A 15,275-nucleotide genomic window follows, 5' to 3' on the forward strand; every position below is an offset into this window, starting at 1 on the left:
CATTTCGAGAGTGAAATGTGCTAAGAAAGCAACCATTACACACGCAGTCATCTGTGAGAGGTATTAGAAACAACATGAGGTTGTCTGTTTGTTTTGGATAAAACAGGAATACATATTAGGGGACGAAATCGAAAGAGATGTCACTGTAACAAGGTCAATTCTACAAGAGCCTTGACATAAACTGATGTAAAGAACACTCTGCAAACCTGAAATACAAGAGAATGAAATGTTTTCACATTTCACTTTGGTTGTGAAAGTGGAGCAAGAGGAACTTAACATACAATGTACCAGTCCAATTAAGGCAGGGAGTTTCTGAAACTCCAAGCCCCTTCTCTATTATCAAAGTAACTTGAGCAACATTGAATGACAGCAGTACTTGGACTGGGTACTTGTTAGGATTGAGACACACTGTATGCGCCTGGGGCATGGAAGACCCTGTTATCAAAGACCTCATTTGGATGGGGCATTAATCTGTAGGTCCTGCATCTTGGATCAGTAAACAGTAAGACATCCAGGAAATTTATCATGGAATAAGAGGGGTTTGTCTGGGGTAGCAGATCCATTTTTGTCCTTTTTTTTGAAAGAGCGGCACCTTTTCCATTTTTTTTTCCTTCCGGTTATTTAATAACTTTGAAAACAGATCTCCCTAACTATACAGAGCCCCCTTTGTGTAAACACTAGCCTGAACATCCTTCCTTGTTTGTAAATTATCTGCTACTGGTCCAGTTTAATGTGACAATAAAGTGCTTTGGGGAAAAAAGGAAGATCTAGAGAGAAGGGTGTTTTACACAAGCTGGATGTGACAGTTATGACAGTGGCTAGGAATAACATATGCACTTATGTTAGCCACTGGCTAGCGCTACTTCCCACAGTCAAGTGTGTTCCTCATAGCCCCAGCCACAAATCAATGATGCAGCCCTACTTACTGATATATGAGTCTTGATGCTGATCAGTCCATCTTCTCGCTTCTTGCCGATAAGTAACACCTTCTCAAACAGGTACAGGTAGCGTTCTGCCCTTGCTCCTTGCATACGGAACACATCCTGAAAAGGGATAATTCTCTTTATTTATGTATCTCCACTTTACTAACGACGTCCCTCTAGTGGGAAAACACCGCATACCCACACAGCTTCATGCATGTTTGACGTGATACACACTAACCAAGCGCCAACAAATTCTGCCAAACTGTACGCTACAGTTTATGCGTATATGTGACGTGTGCAGAGTTGACATTTATCCCACTAGCCTGACTCTCATTTACAGGTGGCGGAATGCTTCTAATCAGAACAGCTTCTAAACACTGCATTTATATACTGGTTATCATCCAGTACATTTCAGCGTAGTTCTCTTTTTATTAAGGAGCATAACAATATTGCTGATCATCTCTCTTGTACCAATTTCTTTTATGTCACTGAAGTTCCAAACTTTCATCGGTTCAATAGGTGGGTCGTTTGGCGGCAACCCTTGTATGCCATCAGCTCAACCATGTTTAAATGTATTCATTGTTCCATGCTTAATGTCTTCATTGTACAGTGTATTTGAACATATCTATATGAAATTTGCGCTTTATAAATGAAAAAATTATTATTATTAAGTTTACATTTGAACTGGCCAATCTAAAGATATGAAATAAATTTTTGAGGTGAACTTTAATCTTAAATCCCAATGGGATAGAACAAGGAGAATTCCTGTTAATTTTGAGTAATGAACAAAGTCTATACATCATTTACTGCACATCTACAATGAAATCCTTGGCCGAGTTGTTAATCAACGATCACGCAGCACTGGTGCTCTTATACAGACACTCTTGAAACTTGGTAAACTCAAAGCCTGCATGAACTTTGATTCACCTCCAGTAAAAAGACCCCCAGTTTGCTCAAGTGTTGAATGCTTCAAGTGGATAAAAAAATAGGAAATTTACACAAACACCACTTGTGAAAGCCCTCCTGCATTCTATCTGGTATAGAAAAACACAGACAACCTGGTTCCTTTTCTGTGCTGCCGTTGCCAGGCTTCTGTTAAGAGACAGATGCATTTCTTTTCCTATTTTTTTTCCTCTGGAAGGTATTTTTTAGGTGGAATGACAGTTTCTTTCAAGCTTACCTCAAGAACAAGATCACCACTTGACATGAGGTCACCCTGTAGAATAACAAAAAACATCAGGCTGGGGGAATCAGAAAAGTGTGTTTTTTTTGGGGGGGGGAATTGTGAGCAATTGGAAATACTGACCTCTTACAAGAACTGAAAACAGGTGAGCTGGGATTTCATGTTTTGAAAAAAATCAACATGGTTCCTTTATCTTATCTTTTAACTTATCCAGAAGTATTGGAAACTAAAAAAAGTCAGCTTCACACTTTTTGTTCGGAGTTTTTAACCGTAACATCTGTGCAAACTCTGACAGTGGAGCAATCCTAAAATAAGCAGAATTTTTGGTTTTCCAAAATGAACACAGATCACCAGTGCACATGTACAAGAACACGTTTACTGTCAAGCTGCTCTACAAGTACATAAAATTTAACACTATCCCATTTTTTACTATCTTACAAGAGTTTCCTCCAACACCCATCCCATTTCCAGCTTGTAAATTTTTGCCAAACTACATAAACTCTGCTCTTCCTTAACAGGACATCTTGGGAGGTACTGATCTCCACTGCCACATCTGGTTTGATTTAACATAAGCAATGGGCCAGAACATTGAGAAAAACCACGTGAAGAAAAAGAAGAAAAAAATAGCTGGTGGATGTACAGTATGGTTAAGAACAGTCAGAGGAGGAAGGCGATAAGGACCAAGGCAGATGGCTGCACTGCAGAGAGTGTCCTCTTCGCTGACGAGGAGGCAGCATTCATGGAATTCCGTGGAGGAATACTTGGCATGCTCATTCCTCATCTCTTCCGTGGAGAGCCAAGAGGGAGATGGATAAAGCATGCCCTGGAAACAGCATCTCAGCATGGACAAGGTTCAGGCATTACCGTCTTGAAAGTGTCAGGTGAAGAAATATCAAATATGTCTGTCTGTGATCAGCAGAGGCATTGCTCAACAGTCTCTTGCAATAAGTCAGGGAATCTTTGAAGTGTACATGTGCATGTACATAATATTAATGTGCATAACCTAAAGTCCAACAATTAAAAAAAAAGAAATTCAAACTAAATTCCAACCTAAAAAAACCCAAACAAAAGCAAATAACCCCACTGATTTAACCAATCCAGGAAACGGGAATGAAGTTATGAGGGCTGAAGCATTGTAATCTTAATTTGTTCAGTGTTAGTATATAAATACTATATAGTTCAGTGTTTATAATAAGCAAAAAATCTCTTCTCATTTCTCTTCTTCTGGTGTAAGTAACGTAACAGAAAAAAATTCAAATAAATGAAACAGAAAAAAGAAACTATACCCCCCAAAAAATGAGTATTCACAGATCCAAAAAAAGTAAGACACATGCTACCCTTCAGGTTAAAATCTTCTATTTTGTAATTTAACAAAGCAGAAAAATATGCGGATGAAATTCCTGGGTGTTGTTTACAATCATTACATGTATCGTACTTTGACCTAATGGATTAGGTACGCACAAATCAAAGAACTCAAGTGCTCAGGTGCATGAAATCTATAACACTGATTGGAATGCCTTACTTTTGTAATGATCATGAGGCGGAAATAATACACTTGGCAGTTAGTGGTGTTAACACGGAGTACTGGCTGAACCAGTTGAGTTTGAAAGACTGGTGTGAAGCCACATTTTTTTTTATCCAGAGACATAAAGGTGAAGGCACTGTGATGCTTCAATGTGGTGCTGGCTTGGAGGGGTCATAAATTTACCATTTTCAAAAGTTGGTGTCTCTATAGCAACGAACAATTTGGTAGAAGACCGAAACTATGATCTGAAGAGTTGGCAAAATACGTTGTGCAGTGCACAGAATGTAAACAGTGCTGAAGAGCTGAATGTTGCAAACTGTAGATGGGAGAGTGGGCATTGACTCACGTCTCACCCTTCCCTAAGCACTTGACATCGCACCAGAAAAATGAGGCCATAAACATGTGCCATATTAGTGAGTCAAGTTGGGGTCGGTAGTTTCGAATGTACCCACACCGTACACTTACGGGAGGAAAGTTCATTCAATAAATATAAATACGTTCATAAATCAGGCAGGCATCCAGTCGTCATTGTTTTGAGTTGTTCCCCCCCTCCCAGTAGACTTCAAGAGCCAGACAAAGTCAACACAAGACCGTTTGTCAAAAATTACAGCTACACCTAAACAGTTGTCAAAAAAGCATGTAATAATGTTTACTCTGCACCCTGTCTCTGTGTTATGATTTTTGGTGTTTTTTTTCTGGGGCCAGGTGCTTTGCTTCAGTTAAAGTCTGGCTCAGACTCAGTATGTGGTATCCCTGATTAATTGAGACTTTGGGGCTTCTTTTTAAGGTACAGTGCCCCTCAGGCTGGGTTGCACAGAGCTTGGGTTTTAAAGCTAGTGTGTAAGTTTGTAACTCCCAATTATGGAGGCAGGGGAATACACTGGGGGAACCCCAGTTCACTCCAAATGGTGGGAGAGGGGGGCCTCAAGCGCAGTAATGATATTTAGTGACAGAAAATGGAAATAAAAGAGGAGGCAGGAAAGAAGGGAAGCACTAATGACAGGCAGACAGATCTAATCCATAAGAGGCTCCTTGTCCTTGAACTGGAAACACAATTGGCCATCAGGACAGCTGCCACTCAGACTGTAAGTCAATTGACTTTTACAGATGGCCACATTCAATGAGGATTGTGCATAAAAGGAAAAGACTTAGCCCAAGCATGGAGGAATACCCAAGGTACACCTTTTTCTTTAGGTCAAGTGAGATGTAGTGTCCCGGAAACCAGCTAAGTAGGCCATAGCACAAGCACAAGAGATTATGCATAAGGATGAAACTACCTGGCTCAAAGACAGTGTTTTACCATCAGAGAGAGCCAAATTGTGTATGGTAAATTTCACTGCTTAAAAAGACCCAAAAGACACATCAATTACAAAAGCAGCACACTTTGTTTAGTTTCCACTTCCAGTGGTTCATTTGGGGTTTACCTTGGCTTTAGAGGCTAACTGCCACAGTGAAAGTTTCCAGATACTCAGCATGTATGACCTTTCAGCAGTTAGCTTTCAACTTCAACACACAAGTGACTAACACCCACACAGGGTGGAATAAACCGCACATTCTGACAGTTTCTTCTCCTGTTTTAGTTTATCCTTTACCTCCCAACCAACCAGCTGGCTCTGAATCTCCTGCACGTGCACCCTGGCCTCATGTTTGCGCTTCATCTCGTTGATGTAGCGTGCAATGCCCGTCATGCAAACCAGGGCATCACCGATGATTTCGTAACCCTCCTCTTCCTTGTTGACATGTTTATACATGTCCTGAAAACAATAAAAGTGACAGAAAAAAATAGTGGAGACCTGATGGAAAGCATTATTCTGTCAATACTGACACACGAGGAATATCACATGTGACAACTTTTCAAATACATGTATGTACAAATTTACTGTACTGTAGTGTTCATGGGAGGGAGGGTAATTCTGGGAAATCCCCCCCCCAAAAAAACCCAACAAATTCTCAGCATTCTGCAAATAAACTTTCCATGTTAACAAGTAAACTTTATTATATGTGTGATAATTTCGAACTAGTAAAACACAAAGCACCTACAATGTAGCCCTGAAGCCAGGGAAAAATCAATTGCTAGTCGTAGCCATGCTGGGAAACATGGACCAAATGTCAACCAGATGGACACACTTGATCAAGTTATTCCAATACAGGCCAGCTGATGAAGGTCAGTACAAGTGGCACTAAGGCTCAGCAGGAGCACTTCCCAATCAAGTAACAACTTCACTGCCTGTGAATTATTTTGGGCAAAGTTTTATCTACAAACATGGATAATGGTTCAGCAGTCCTTGGTAAATGTGAGCTAGTGACAAAAAGGGCCCCTGGGGTAGTTTGAATTTTGTGTCTGGTACACAGGCAAGTTGGCAGAGGGTTTGCTGTACAAAACCTGGAGAGATTAAAACAAAATGAGATTGTCTCTGTGGAAAAAGCCAGAGAAGACAGAGGGCAATGACTGAAACATTTGTGATGCCAATGCATTTCAAATTGCATCAATGCTGATGTAAGGTATTACTAAAAAAAATGGCCTTGAAGCCAAAAATCGATAGTCCTAAATTTAGTCAATGTTGATATTTTAAAATCAACAATCTTTATTGATTACACAAATCTGCTATTCACACATACAGCTTTTTCATCAAGGTCATCTTTTATTACTCTACACAGAAACCAAAAGGGAACTCATTGAAAAAAATAAAATAAATAAATAAATAAAAGCCTTGAATCAAACACAAGGATCTAGTGCTTTGATGTCTACACTGTCGCCGGGAAACCAATGCCATATGTTGTAGTGATTGTGACATCGCGGGGTGTGCCACCAACTTGGCTAGGCTGGAAACTTGCCTGGACTGAACTTAAGTTTTTTTCCTTGGGAAACAACAAACGGTCCGAAAAATGAAACCACGTGTGGCATGCGATTAGAAACCTTCTCAGTTTCTTTTTAATTTTCCCAGCTTTCCCAATTACAAGCATGAGTCACTCATTTTGCTTTCGGCTAAACTTCCTGAAAGGTATTTGTTTACTCAGGTCACATTGGACTGGCAATCATGACACCTTTTTTTTCTCCCCACTGTCTGTGAGGACATTTTCCCAAGCTTTTTTCCAGCCCTTAAGCTTGTTCTGTCATTTCTATCTCTTCCACAACTGATTCATCCTTAGAGGAGAGCTAACTTTGACTGACAGATTGGCCACAGTTTGTGGAGAGCTGAGTGGGAATGACAGATTCAAAGCTCTATACTAAACTGTACATGTAATCAAAGTGTACCATCATCAGTGCATAAGTATAGGCCTATTCAATGTCAGATAAAAGAACCAACATAATAAACTTGGTTCTAGATATCATAATACCGTTAAAAACCTAGCTCAAGTGCACTGGCCGGGGATAAAACAGTCCCTCTTGTATCGGAGATGTACTCACCTGGAAGAGCAGGTGATACTTCAGAACCCTCTGTACTGGCTTGAGGAGGTAGGCTCCCAGAGGCAGTGGATGCCCCAGGTACAGCTGACACTCTCGGAAGAACTCGGCTACGTCATCGTACTTGGTGCAGTCAATCAGCACCTCCATGGTGTCGGGGTAGTTGGTGCAGTAGTCTGTGTACACTCGGAAGTTCTTCTCCTGCAGGGGCAAAAAGGGGCCAGTGTTAATGATGGGATGGGGGTTGTATGTTATACAGTTTGCATGAGTGAGGGAAATGTTTAAACTTGTTTCTAAGCATCACTTTAGGACCATCCCTATAAACTTGATATGCTCGTCAGAAAGAGGTCCACCTGTATTTTAATCAAAATTGTGTGCCCAGGTCAGGACAATTAAAATCTCTGTTGGCAGTAAACAGTAGAATTGAATTTAACATATTGCATGTCTGTGTTATGATCTTGTTTAATCAGAAGTCTGGCTTTTTCCAGGTGAAGTTAATTACAGAGTCTGTACTGTTTGGTTTCCTATTTTCTGGTTTCTGACAGTTATTCCTGAATGTTGGTCTCTAAATTCAAATTCATCAATAACCAGTAAGTAGAACATGTTTCATCAGTTTATGCGTCATGTTCTGTAAAATTCCAATCTGTCACTTAAGTAAAAAGCCAGTTCACGAGCTGTTTAGAGTGTCTGGGGGAGCAAGCAGAGGGCCACAGGTTCAACTACCACCCAAGCTGTTGGTGGATGGGTTTCCAAGTTGGCAAGCAGGCTCATTGCATTGGTCACATTGAATACAATAATACAGATAACACAGGTTTCACTTACATGTACTTTACACTGTCATCCTATCATACTTCACGGATTCATGACATAAAGGTATCAGGCACGAAAGATTTCTGTGAAAGTCATCCTTTGTTTGCTAGTTAGTTTGAACCGAGAGACGATAACAATCCAGTGTCTTACATTATCAAGGAAGCACTCTGCGATCAGTACTGGGTCATTATTGCACTGTTGTAACTCCTTCAAAAGTTTTCTGAAAAGATACAAGAAGAAACAGGACAATACCATTAACTTTTAAACTTTGGCAAAATGATCGATGTATATTCTTTTTCCTAGTGAAAATCATATTTGTACAGTAATGCTCACAGCATCAGTTCTCTTTTTTGGGAGTTGTTTTGAGTGAACAGGATGGTTTTGGTTATAAGATGACTTACTGGTAGAAATCGTTAAAAAAGGTAAACATTCCTCATTACATTCATTAATTGCATCTCATCTTCAAAACTGACAATACGTATCTCTCTGTAGGTCCAAAAATATTGTCTCCTGTACACTTCAGCCAAAGTTGAAATGTACATGTACATATGTACCTGTTTCAAATATGCTAATGCAAGTATGGTAATGTTGTACTGGTCTTCTGCACTGCCAGGCTCTTTGGTGAGGGGAGACAAGAAGGGAAGATGCAGGAGTCCCCATGGGGAGGGGGCAGTAACCCCCTTGGCTACAATGCTCCTTCAGGGGAGGGGGCATGAATTCCTAAAGGGGAGAGGAGTAGCACCCTCCCCCCACAGGCCACTGCTGCTAGGCCTGTGCATTCAGCATGTGGCAGCTTGTGTTACTGTGTGTGGCAAACCAAATTGTACCGGTACAATCCTGCCTACATGTACTGTACATGTACTTTCACACGTGTACGTGTATTGTGTATTAAACTCAAAATAGCCTGCATCATTAAACACAGAAGTATGCTGCTGCATTCATAAATTCCAGGCAATTCCAGGAGTTAATTCCACGTGTAGAGAGACACATTCAACCTGGCTCATTCCCAGGTATGCCTACCTACCACAACTCTGTTCAACCTGAAGGAAAAAAACCCACAATTCCTGGCTGAACTGCATTTCACCCCAGAGATCTACTCTGACATTCAATAGAAAAGGAGCTAATGGTTGGGGCCACATTACAGGGTGTCTCAATTTCAAAGTCTGTATATAATGAAGTGATGTCACAACCTACACGTACCAGTACACTTGACTGATTTTCAGGCAAGCCAACATTTCCTGGAATGGACAGTTTCATCCTTAGTAAGTGTTTTAAAGTGTGATTTAGTTGGTCATTTCGAATCAAGCAGGTAGCTACATGTACATGTAAATTTGGAATCAATTTAAATTTATAATGCCTCCTTGCTCAAAGAAATGGCACTCCACATTACATGACATTATAGACAGTCCACTGGACCGTGTCTTAGACTTAAATGGGCATGTGAGCATTCTTTGATATTTCAAGTCAATCGGAACGATACCTATGGAGTTAGGTTCAGGTTGAAAATCCATCTATGGTAATAACTTCTCAAATAATCCTATCTATGCTGCTGCAAGGAGAAAAGCATCTTTTGGGGGGGCGGGGGGGGGGACAGGGAGAATTTGTAGATGATCACTCTAGCGGGTACAAATTCAGGGGAGGCCACACACACACACAATGGTGCATACACTGTTTGCATGATGTAGTCACCAGCCAATGACTAGTTGCCTAATGTCAAATTCATTGTTGTGTCTACAACTTAGCATCATGTGTCATGAGTGGTCTATGACTTGCAGGGGCTTAGAAAGAATGCATACATGTACATGTATGTCTGTCAATTTTGTAATTGTATACTACTATCATCAAGCTCTGACAGCAGAGAGATTACCAGATGAGTCTTTATCTCTGTGTGCATGCCCCTCCCATCCATTGTTGTGTCATCAACGATTCCCTACCACACCATGGAGCTTTTGTGCAGACAGACCTGCGATGACAACAGATAAATTTAGCTCTTCACCATGGCTATATGTCAGCACCCGTTCCCCTGGTGGTGCTAATCTGTCACACCGCTGCCAGGTGGGACCCTAAAGGCCAAGTTGACAACAAACCAAGTGAGTATTCCGGCAAACGGATTGTCCAATTAGGAGTGGGGCAGGAAGAACTCGGCCTCCAATAAGATGCAGCTCACTTTCACGTATTTCCCTGAACTTTAGTGCTCTTTCCTCCTCCTGATCCCTGAGGGCAGACGAGTCATTTCTTGGGTTGTACAGTACCAGGCAGAGCTTTGTTCACAAGGGAATCACCATAGTGATATCAGTCTGCAGCGCTTCCATCCACTGGTACTGGTGCACATGCTAGCGCATGTAGTTCTTACGGCAAATGGGGGACGCCACGGATGGAAAGAATTATGAAGGACGGAAGCCACTGTCACAAACTGCAAACTCCGAGGCTCCAGATAAAAAATCAAGTCCACCTGTGCAGATTGGCTCAACTTTTGAACTTCGTGTGCTATGTGACCCTCGTGTGGGAGAGGGGGGGAGCAGGCATGCTGGTAGCCTCTGACATGCCTGAGGCTGCTCTATGAACTCCTCATTGTGATTGGATGCAAATGGAAGGGTGTGGCACTCTTTCATCAAAATACAAAGCGCCATATGATTTTCAGCGTATCACCAACTTGTTTGCAGCACATTGCGAACTGCAGGTGCAAGCAATGTAGGCACAAAAAGAATTCTTTTTCTACATGAGGCCTGTGCACCATCTTGCAGGTAGTTTTTTTACACCCTAGAGGGCATTCTTGCAATGACGATCATTTATGTTGACACCATTAGCTGTACAGAAAGCCATTTTTTCAATGCCTCAAGGTGGGGTTTGTGTAAAAGTGCTCAAAAAGATGGAAGCACAGTAGAGCATTTTAAAAGAGCAACAACATGGACCCAACTTCCCTATGGGTGCCATTCATGCTCAAAAAGCCCTGGGCTGTGACACATCACAAAGCACTCCTTCCTGTTGGGCTAACCTGGATCAGCCAACTTGATGACAAAAGAAAACTTGTTTGAAGCTTGACAGCCAGTTTGCTCCCCCCCCAACAATGAACTCAGCTCTGCACCTACACACTTCACAAGAAGTTGCCAAAAGGCTCCGCACTAAAAAGACCCATGGATGTTATCAACTTCACAGTTTGAGCACAGCCTAAACTGTAAATAAAAACCAAATAAATAAGTAAATAAAAAGACCAAGTCAAAATAGTAGCAGAACACAGCCCAAGAACAATTTGTAGCCTGTTTGCTAGTCTTGCCTCAAGACTGGTTTTACTGTTTGGCCTGTGCACTGTGCAGACGACATGTGCTGGTGAGCACAGCCGAATAGCACTCAGAATCAGTAGAGAGCACTATATTCACAAGAAATGACCTGCCAGAAAACCAGTCTTGTTGAATCTGGCAGGCTTACCCGACAAAGTCTGAGCATACCTCACGCGCTCAAGTTCATGTATAATAATTTGTGTACGTACTGCTGAAGACCACGTGCCATGGCGACTGTGGATTTTGGAAGTGTGCATGAGCACTTATTCACGGTATTTGAGCTTGAGTGTGTGAGGTGTGCTCGAAAATTTTTGGGTAAGCCTGCCAGGTTCTACAAGACTGGTTTTCTGGCAGATCGTCTCTTGTGTATATAGCGCCCTCTAATGGAAGTGCTATTCGGCTATGCTCACCAGCGCACGTCGCCTGCACAGTGCGTAGGCCAAAACGGTAAAAACCAGTCTTGGGGCAAGACTACCTGTTTGCATGTGGTTGAAAGCTGGATACACAATGTGAAAGATACAGCAAAGTAAACCTCAGGCAATTGATTATAAGTCATTTCAATATGGGCCGAAAAGAACTGCCTCCTCACTGTGAGTAATGCAAATACCGGTAAAAGGCTTCGTATAAACTACATGTCCAAGGCAATTGTGTCTCTCATGTTATCACTGACTGCAAAGTGAAAAAAAAAAGGAAGAACCATAACATTCACAGTAGGCTAGCGTTTTTCGAAACATGACAGACGGGTGTTGTCTGGCGTGAGTTTGATAACCTCTCCCACGCTGAGTGATTCACAGGCATGCTGGACTACATTCATTCTTAGACCCTGGGAATGCTTCATGAAATGCCAGCAAAGCTCACCGTTGTTCACTTCCTTGTTTTCAGATTTCTTCTTGCCCTGGTTCCCGGGAAACTGCTAGCGCATGTGCAGCTTTGGTGGTGGAACGCTTAATTGACATTTTGGAGGTTATACATGTAAGGTTCCAGTCCCACTTCAGTCTCACTCTTTGTTCATCCGGGGGGGGGGGAACATTAAAATGATAAGTTTTGTATGAAGACAAATGAAAGTTGGAGGATTTTAAGCAATAGAGGAAGGTTCAGCCCAGTCACTTGTGCATGTACATGTACGTACAGTACATCACATGGGGCTTGATGCCCCTTGAAAGTCCCCCCCCCACAAAAAAAAAAGAGAAAAAGAAGAAAAAAGAATGCGCCATTGGTTACTTGCACCAGAGACAATTTTGGTTGATTTTTTTTTCTCTGCACCAGAGAACATTTTGGTTGATTTCTGGCACACATGACTGGGTAATAAGTGATACATCGGTGCGTCACAGGAACATGCAAATATATGCACTTGTACATGTACACTGTACTGTTCACGAATGTACTGTACCTTCGCGTACATCAGGAGGCATTTTGAATGAGTGTTAATAATAAAGGCACACTATGGAAATTCACTGCTGATCACCTCCACTTTGTACAAGTAAGCTGATACTATGGTGTCTACTCCCTCCCTCCTGCTCCCACTTTCCTTGCTCTACAGATCATATCTTCTGCACCTTCTCCACACAAAAATTGCCAGGGATCCCAGCATTACACAGCTTTCCTCCCTGAACAATGACTCATCGGAAACCATGTTAAAATCCCTGGACCCAAACCAACTCCCCTTTGGATGGCCCAAAGGATCTCGGAAAAAAAAAAAAAAAGCTTCAAATGTCACAACCACTCTTGCAACTGTTATAGGGAAGTTGATTCTTTGTGTCATGAGTAATTTGCTGTGCTGAACAAGGAAACTATAGAGCTCAATGTATCATAGGCCAGGGGGAATTGCCAACTTTCAGTCATGTGAACCAGGCATTCAGGGCAGCTATACCCCTTGATAACCATGTCCTGGTACATGTACATGTACATGTGTACACAGTGCATGTTATGATGACTGGCACAGTGTACCAGTAGCTCTTGTGGACCTACATGTACAGTGCAGAGTTCAGTGTTCGGGCCTGAGGCTACACAGCCTTTTGAGGATCCACATTTATGAGACTTTTGATTGTTGCCAGATTTTTAATGACCAGCATTTTTTAAGTTTTCTGTAAGGGGAAATTTGAAATTTTGTAATCCATACTGTGCTGATGACAGAATCGCTTGGCTTTCCACAGTTCACACAGAACAAATTCAACTTAAAGATAGCCAATTATTTTTTTTAAATTTCCTCCCATGACTCCGATATTCACTACAATTCAGCATGATCAGAAGCAAAGGAAGAATGACAGAAAGAAGATCTATTTTGACGGCACTGACACAGCTGAATTTGCATGATCTTCAGACAAAATGTCCCCCATGTCCACGTCACACAGAGACTCACTGTCATCAGCAACTGTCAATATCCGGCTGGCTGATGAGTCTCCTTCTTAAAAAGGTGCTGCACAGGTGTCCAAGACAATCAGGTCAACTGAATCTGAACTTGCCCCACTGGACTGCACAAGTTTCTGCCTTCCAACTTCCTAACAAGAACTTAGACAGCCTCGGGCCTTACTGTAAATGAATCATGGGTCCTGCTAGAAGACAAAAAAAGCCCCTCCCCCCAAACCAGCCCAGTACCCACAGGAGGATAAATGGACAGAACGCATAGCAACCTATCAAAACACAGGTACCATCCTATTTACAGAATTAGTCACACATCTCATTTTATGTAGGTGTATTGGTAACAGTGCATGACTGTGCAAACATACAGTGTATATGAACACTGTATCATCGTATGTTCTTTTCGACTGGGATACAGAGGTGTGGTGGTCTACAGGGGAATTCATGTCTGGCACTGAGTCAAGAGGCCACTGAAAAAATACAGAAAGCTTCCATACGGAAGCTGTGAAGTCAGGAAGTTGGGGGAGGGGGAAAAGCTACATGTACAATTTAATTAGACGGTATCACTTGACAACATGGGAAGAAAATTCACGACAGTAAAACCCAGGAAACTCCACAGGATCAAGCCAGGACTGGGATAAAAATCCCATGATCCTCTCTGATGAAGGCTGACCCAGACACACCAAAGTCAACAAATGGAAAAGATACATTGACCTGAGCTGGACAATCTGCTCCTCAGTGGTCGCCGTGCACAAGTAATGTGATTAGATCCCACTATGAACTTTTGATATCAGAAGGCCATGGCCAAGTTCATTTCAGTAAAGGGCATAACGATGAGTGATACAGGTACATGTATCATTTCTCTATGCACCTGCCAAGTAACACTGTACGGGGAAGTCTGATAAGGGGAGTTCAATGCAGCTGAGCTTGGCCCAAATCCCAGGGGAGTGAATTAAGGAACATGAAGCATACTTGAATTGGCCAGTTGCATTTTAAATATCCTGATGTACAGTGATTGACAGTAGTTACTGCATTGCATTGAAATTTTGAGACAAATTGATAAGATTTTTAATTGCAAAACTGGGTAATGTGTACCGGTAATGTATTGTATTGTAACCTTGTTGATAAATCTGTACATAAACGTTGTAAAATTTAAAATGATGGTAAGCCTACATGTACAGTTTCCACTTGAGAGCCCCTGTGACAATAACTTTTCCCTAAAGAGTGGGGTGAGCCTTTGGGATGACTTACTTGTTGAAGTCGTGGATTTCTTGGATGTTACCAAATAGGGTGTCTTGATCCTCTAGTGTGATGAAATTGATGGTGGCCGCTATAGGTTCCTTATAGCCCTGTTTTGGGGATCATAAAGAGGCGATAAATGTAAAACAAATGAAACTAAAGTTGTGAGAGGGAGACATCAGGTAGTTTGGTTTTGTATTTTGTAAACCTGAGCCATTTTCCCCTGAAAAAAACCCCCAAACCAAAAAGGTTTACACTGCTTCATGCTGGTCGAAACTTTTCCCAATTGAGCAAAACATTTCTGCTTAACAAACTTGTGTCAGAGCTTTTCATTCAAGCACTCGTACATCATTCAAGTACATCTGACTGTGCACATGCAATGATTTGATACTTTGGAAGTTGTCAAATATGAGGCCCATATAGAGTTACACTTTTATGACTGTTTAAATACAAATATGAATGAACAGAAAATGCCCTGAAACTAGATTTTTACTCTACAATCTTTCTAAAGACTAAAATGCACCACAAAAGATTTGAAATTTTGAAAAGTTGT

The 15,275-nt window shown here is 41.6% G+C and overlaps 1 protein-coding gene across 10 annotated transcripts in view; it reads right to left on the reverse strand.

The window, feature by feature from the left end:
• The window catches only part of LOC110975147 (uncharacterized), a 63,805-nt gene that overhangs the window by 13,214 nt on the left and 35,316 nt on the right, over positions 1–15,275 (reverse strand). For all 10 annotated transcript variants that reach the window (XM_022227327.2, XM_022227325.2, XM_022227326.2 and 7 more), the window contains 6 exons: positions 14,735–14,832; positions 7,998–8,067; positions 7,041–7,238; positions 5,224–5,385; positions 2,104–2,139; positions 927–1,043 (listed from right to left, as the gene is read on the reverse strand). In XM_022227327.2, coding sequence (XP_022083019.2) covers positions 927–1,043; positions 2,104–2,139; positions 5,224–5,385; positions 7,041–7,238; positions 7,998–8,067; positions 14,735–14,832 — 681 coding nt within the window. The remainder of the gene's footprint in view (positions 1–926; positions 1,044–2,103; positions 2,140–5,223; positions 5,386–7,040; positions 7,239–7,997; positions 8,068–14,734; positions 14,833–15,275) is intronic.

Source organism: Acanthaster planci, linkage group LG01 (genome assembly GCF_054643075.1).
Source record: "Acanthaster planci isolate LZ-2023a linkage group LG01, COTS_SCS, whole genome shotgun sequence".
NCBI classification, from domain to species: domain Eukaryota; kingdom Metazoa; phylum Echinodermata; class Asteroidea; order Valvatida; family Acanthasteridae; genus Acanthaster; species Acanthaster planci.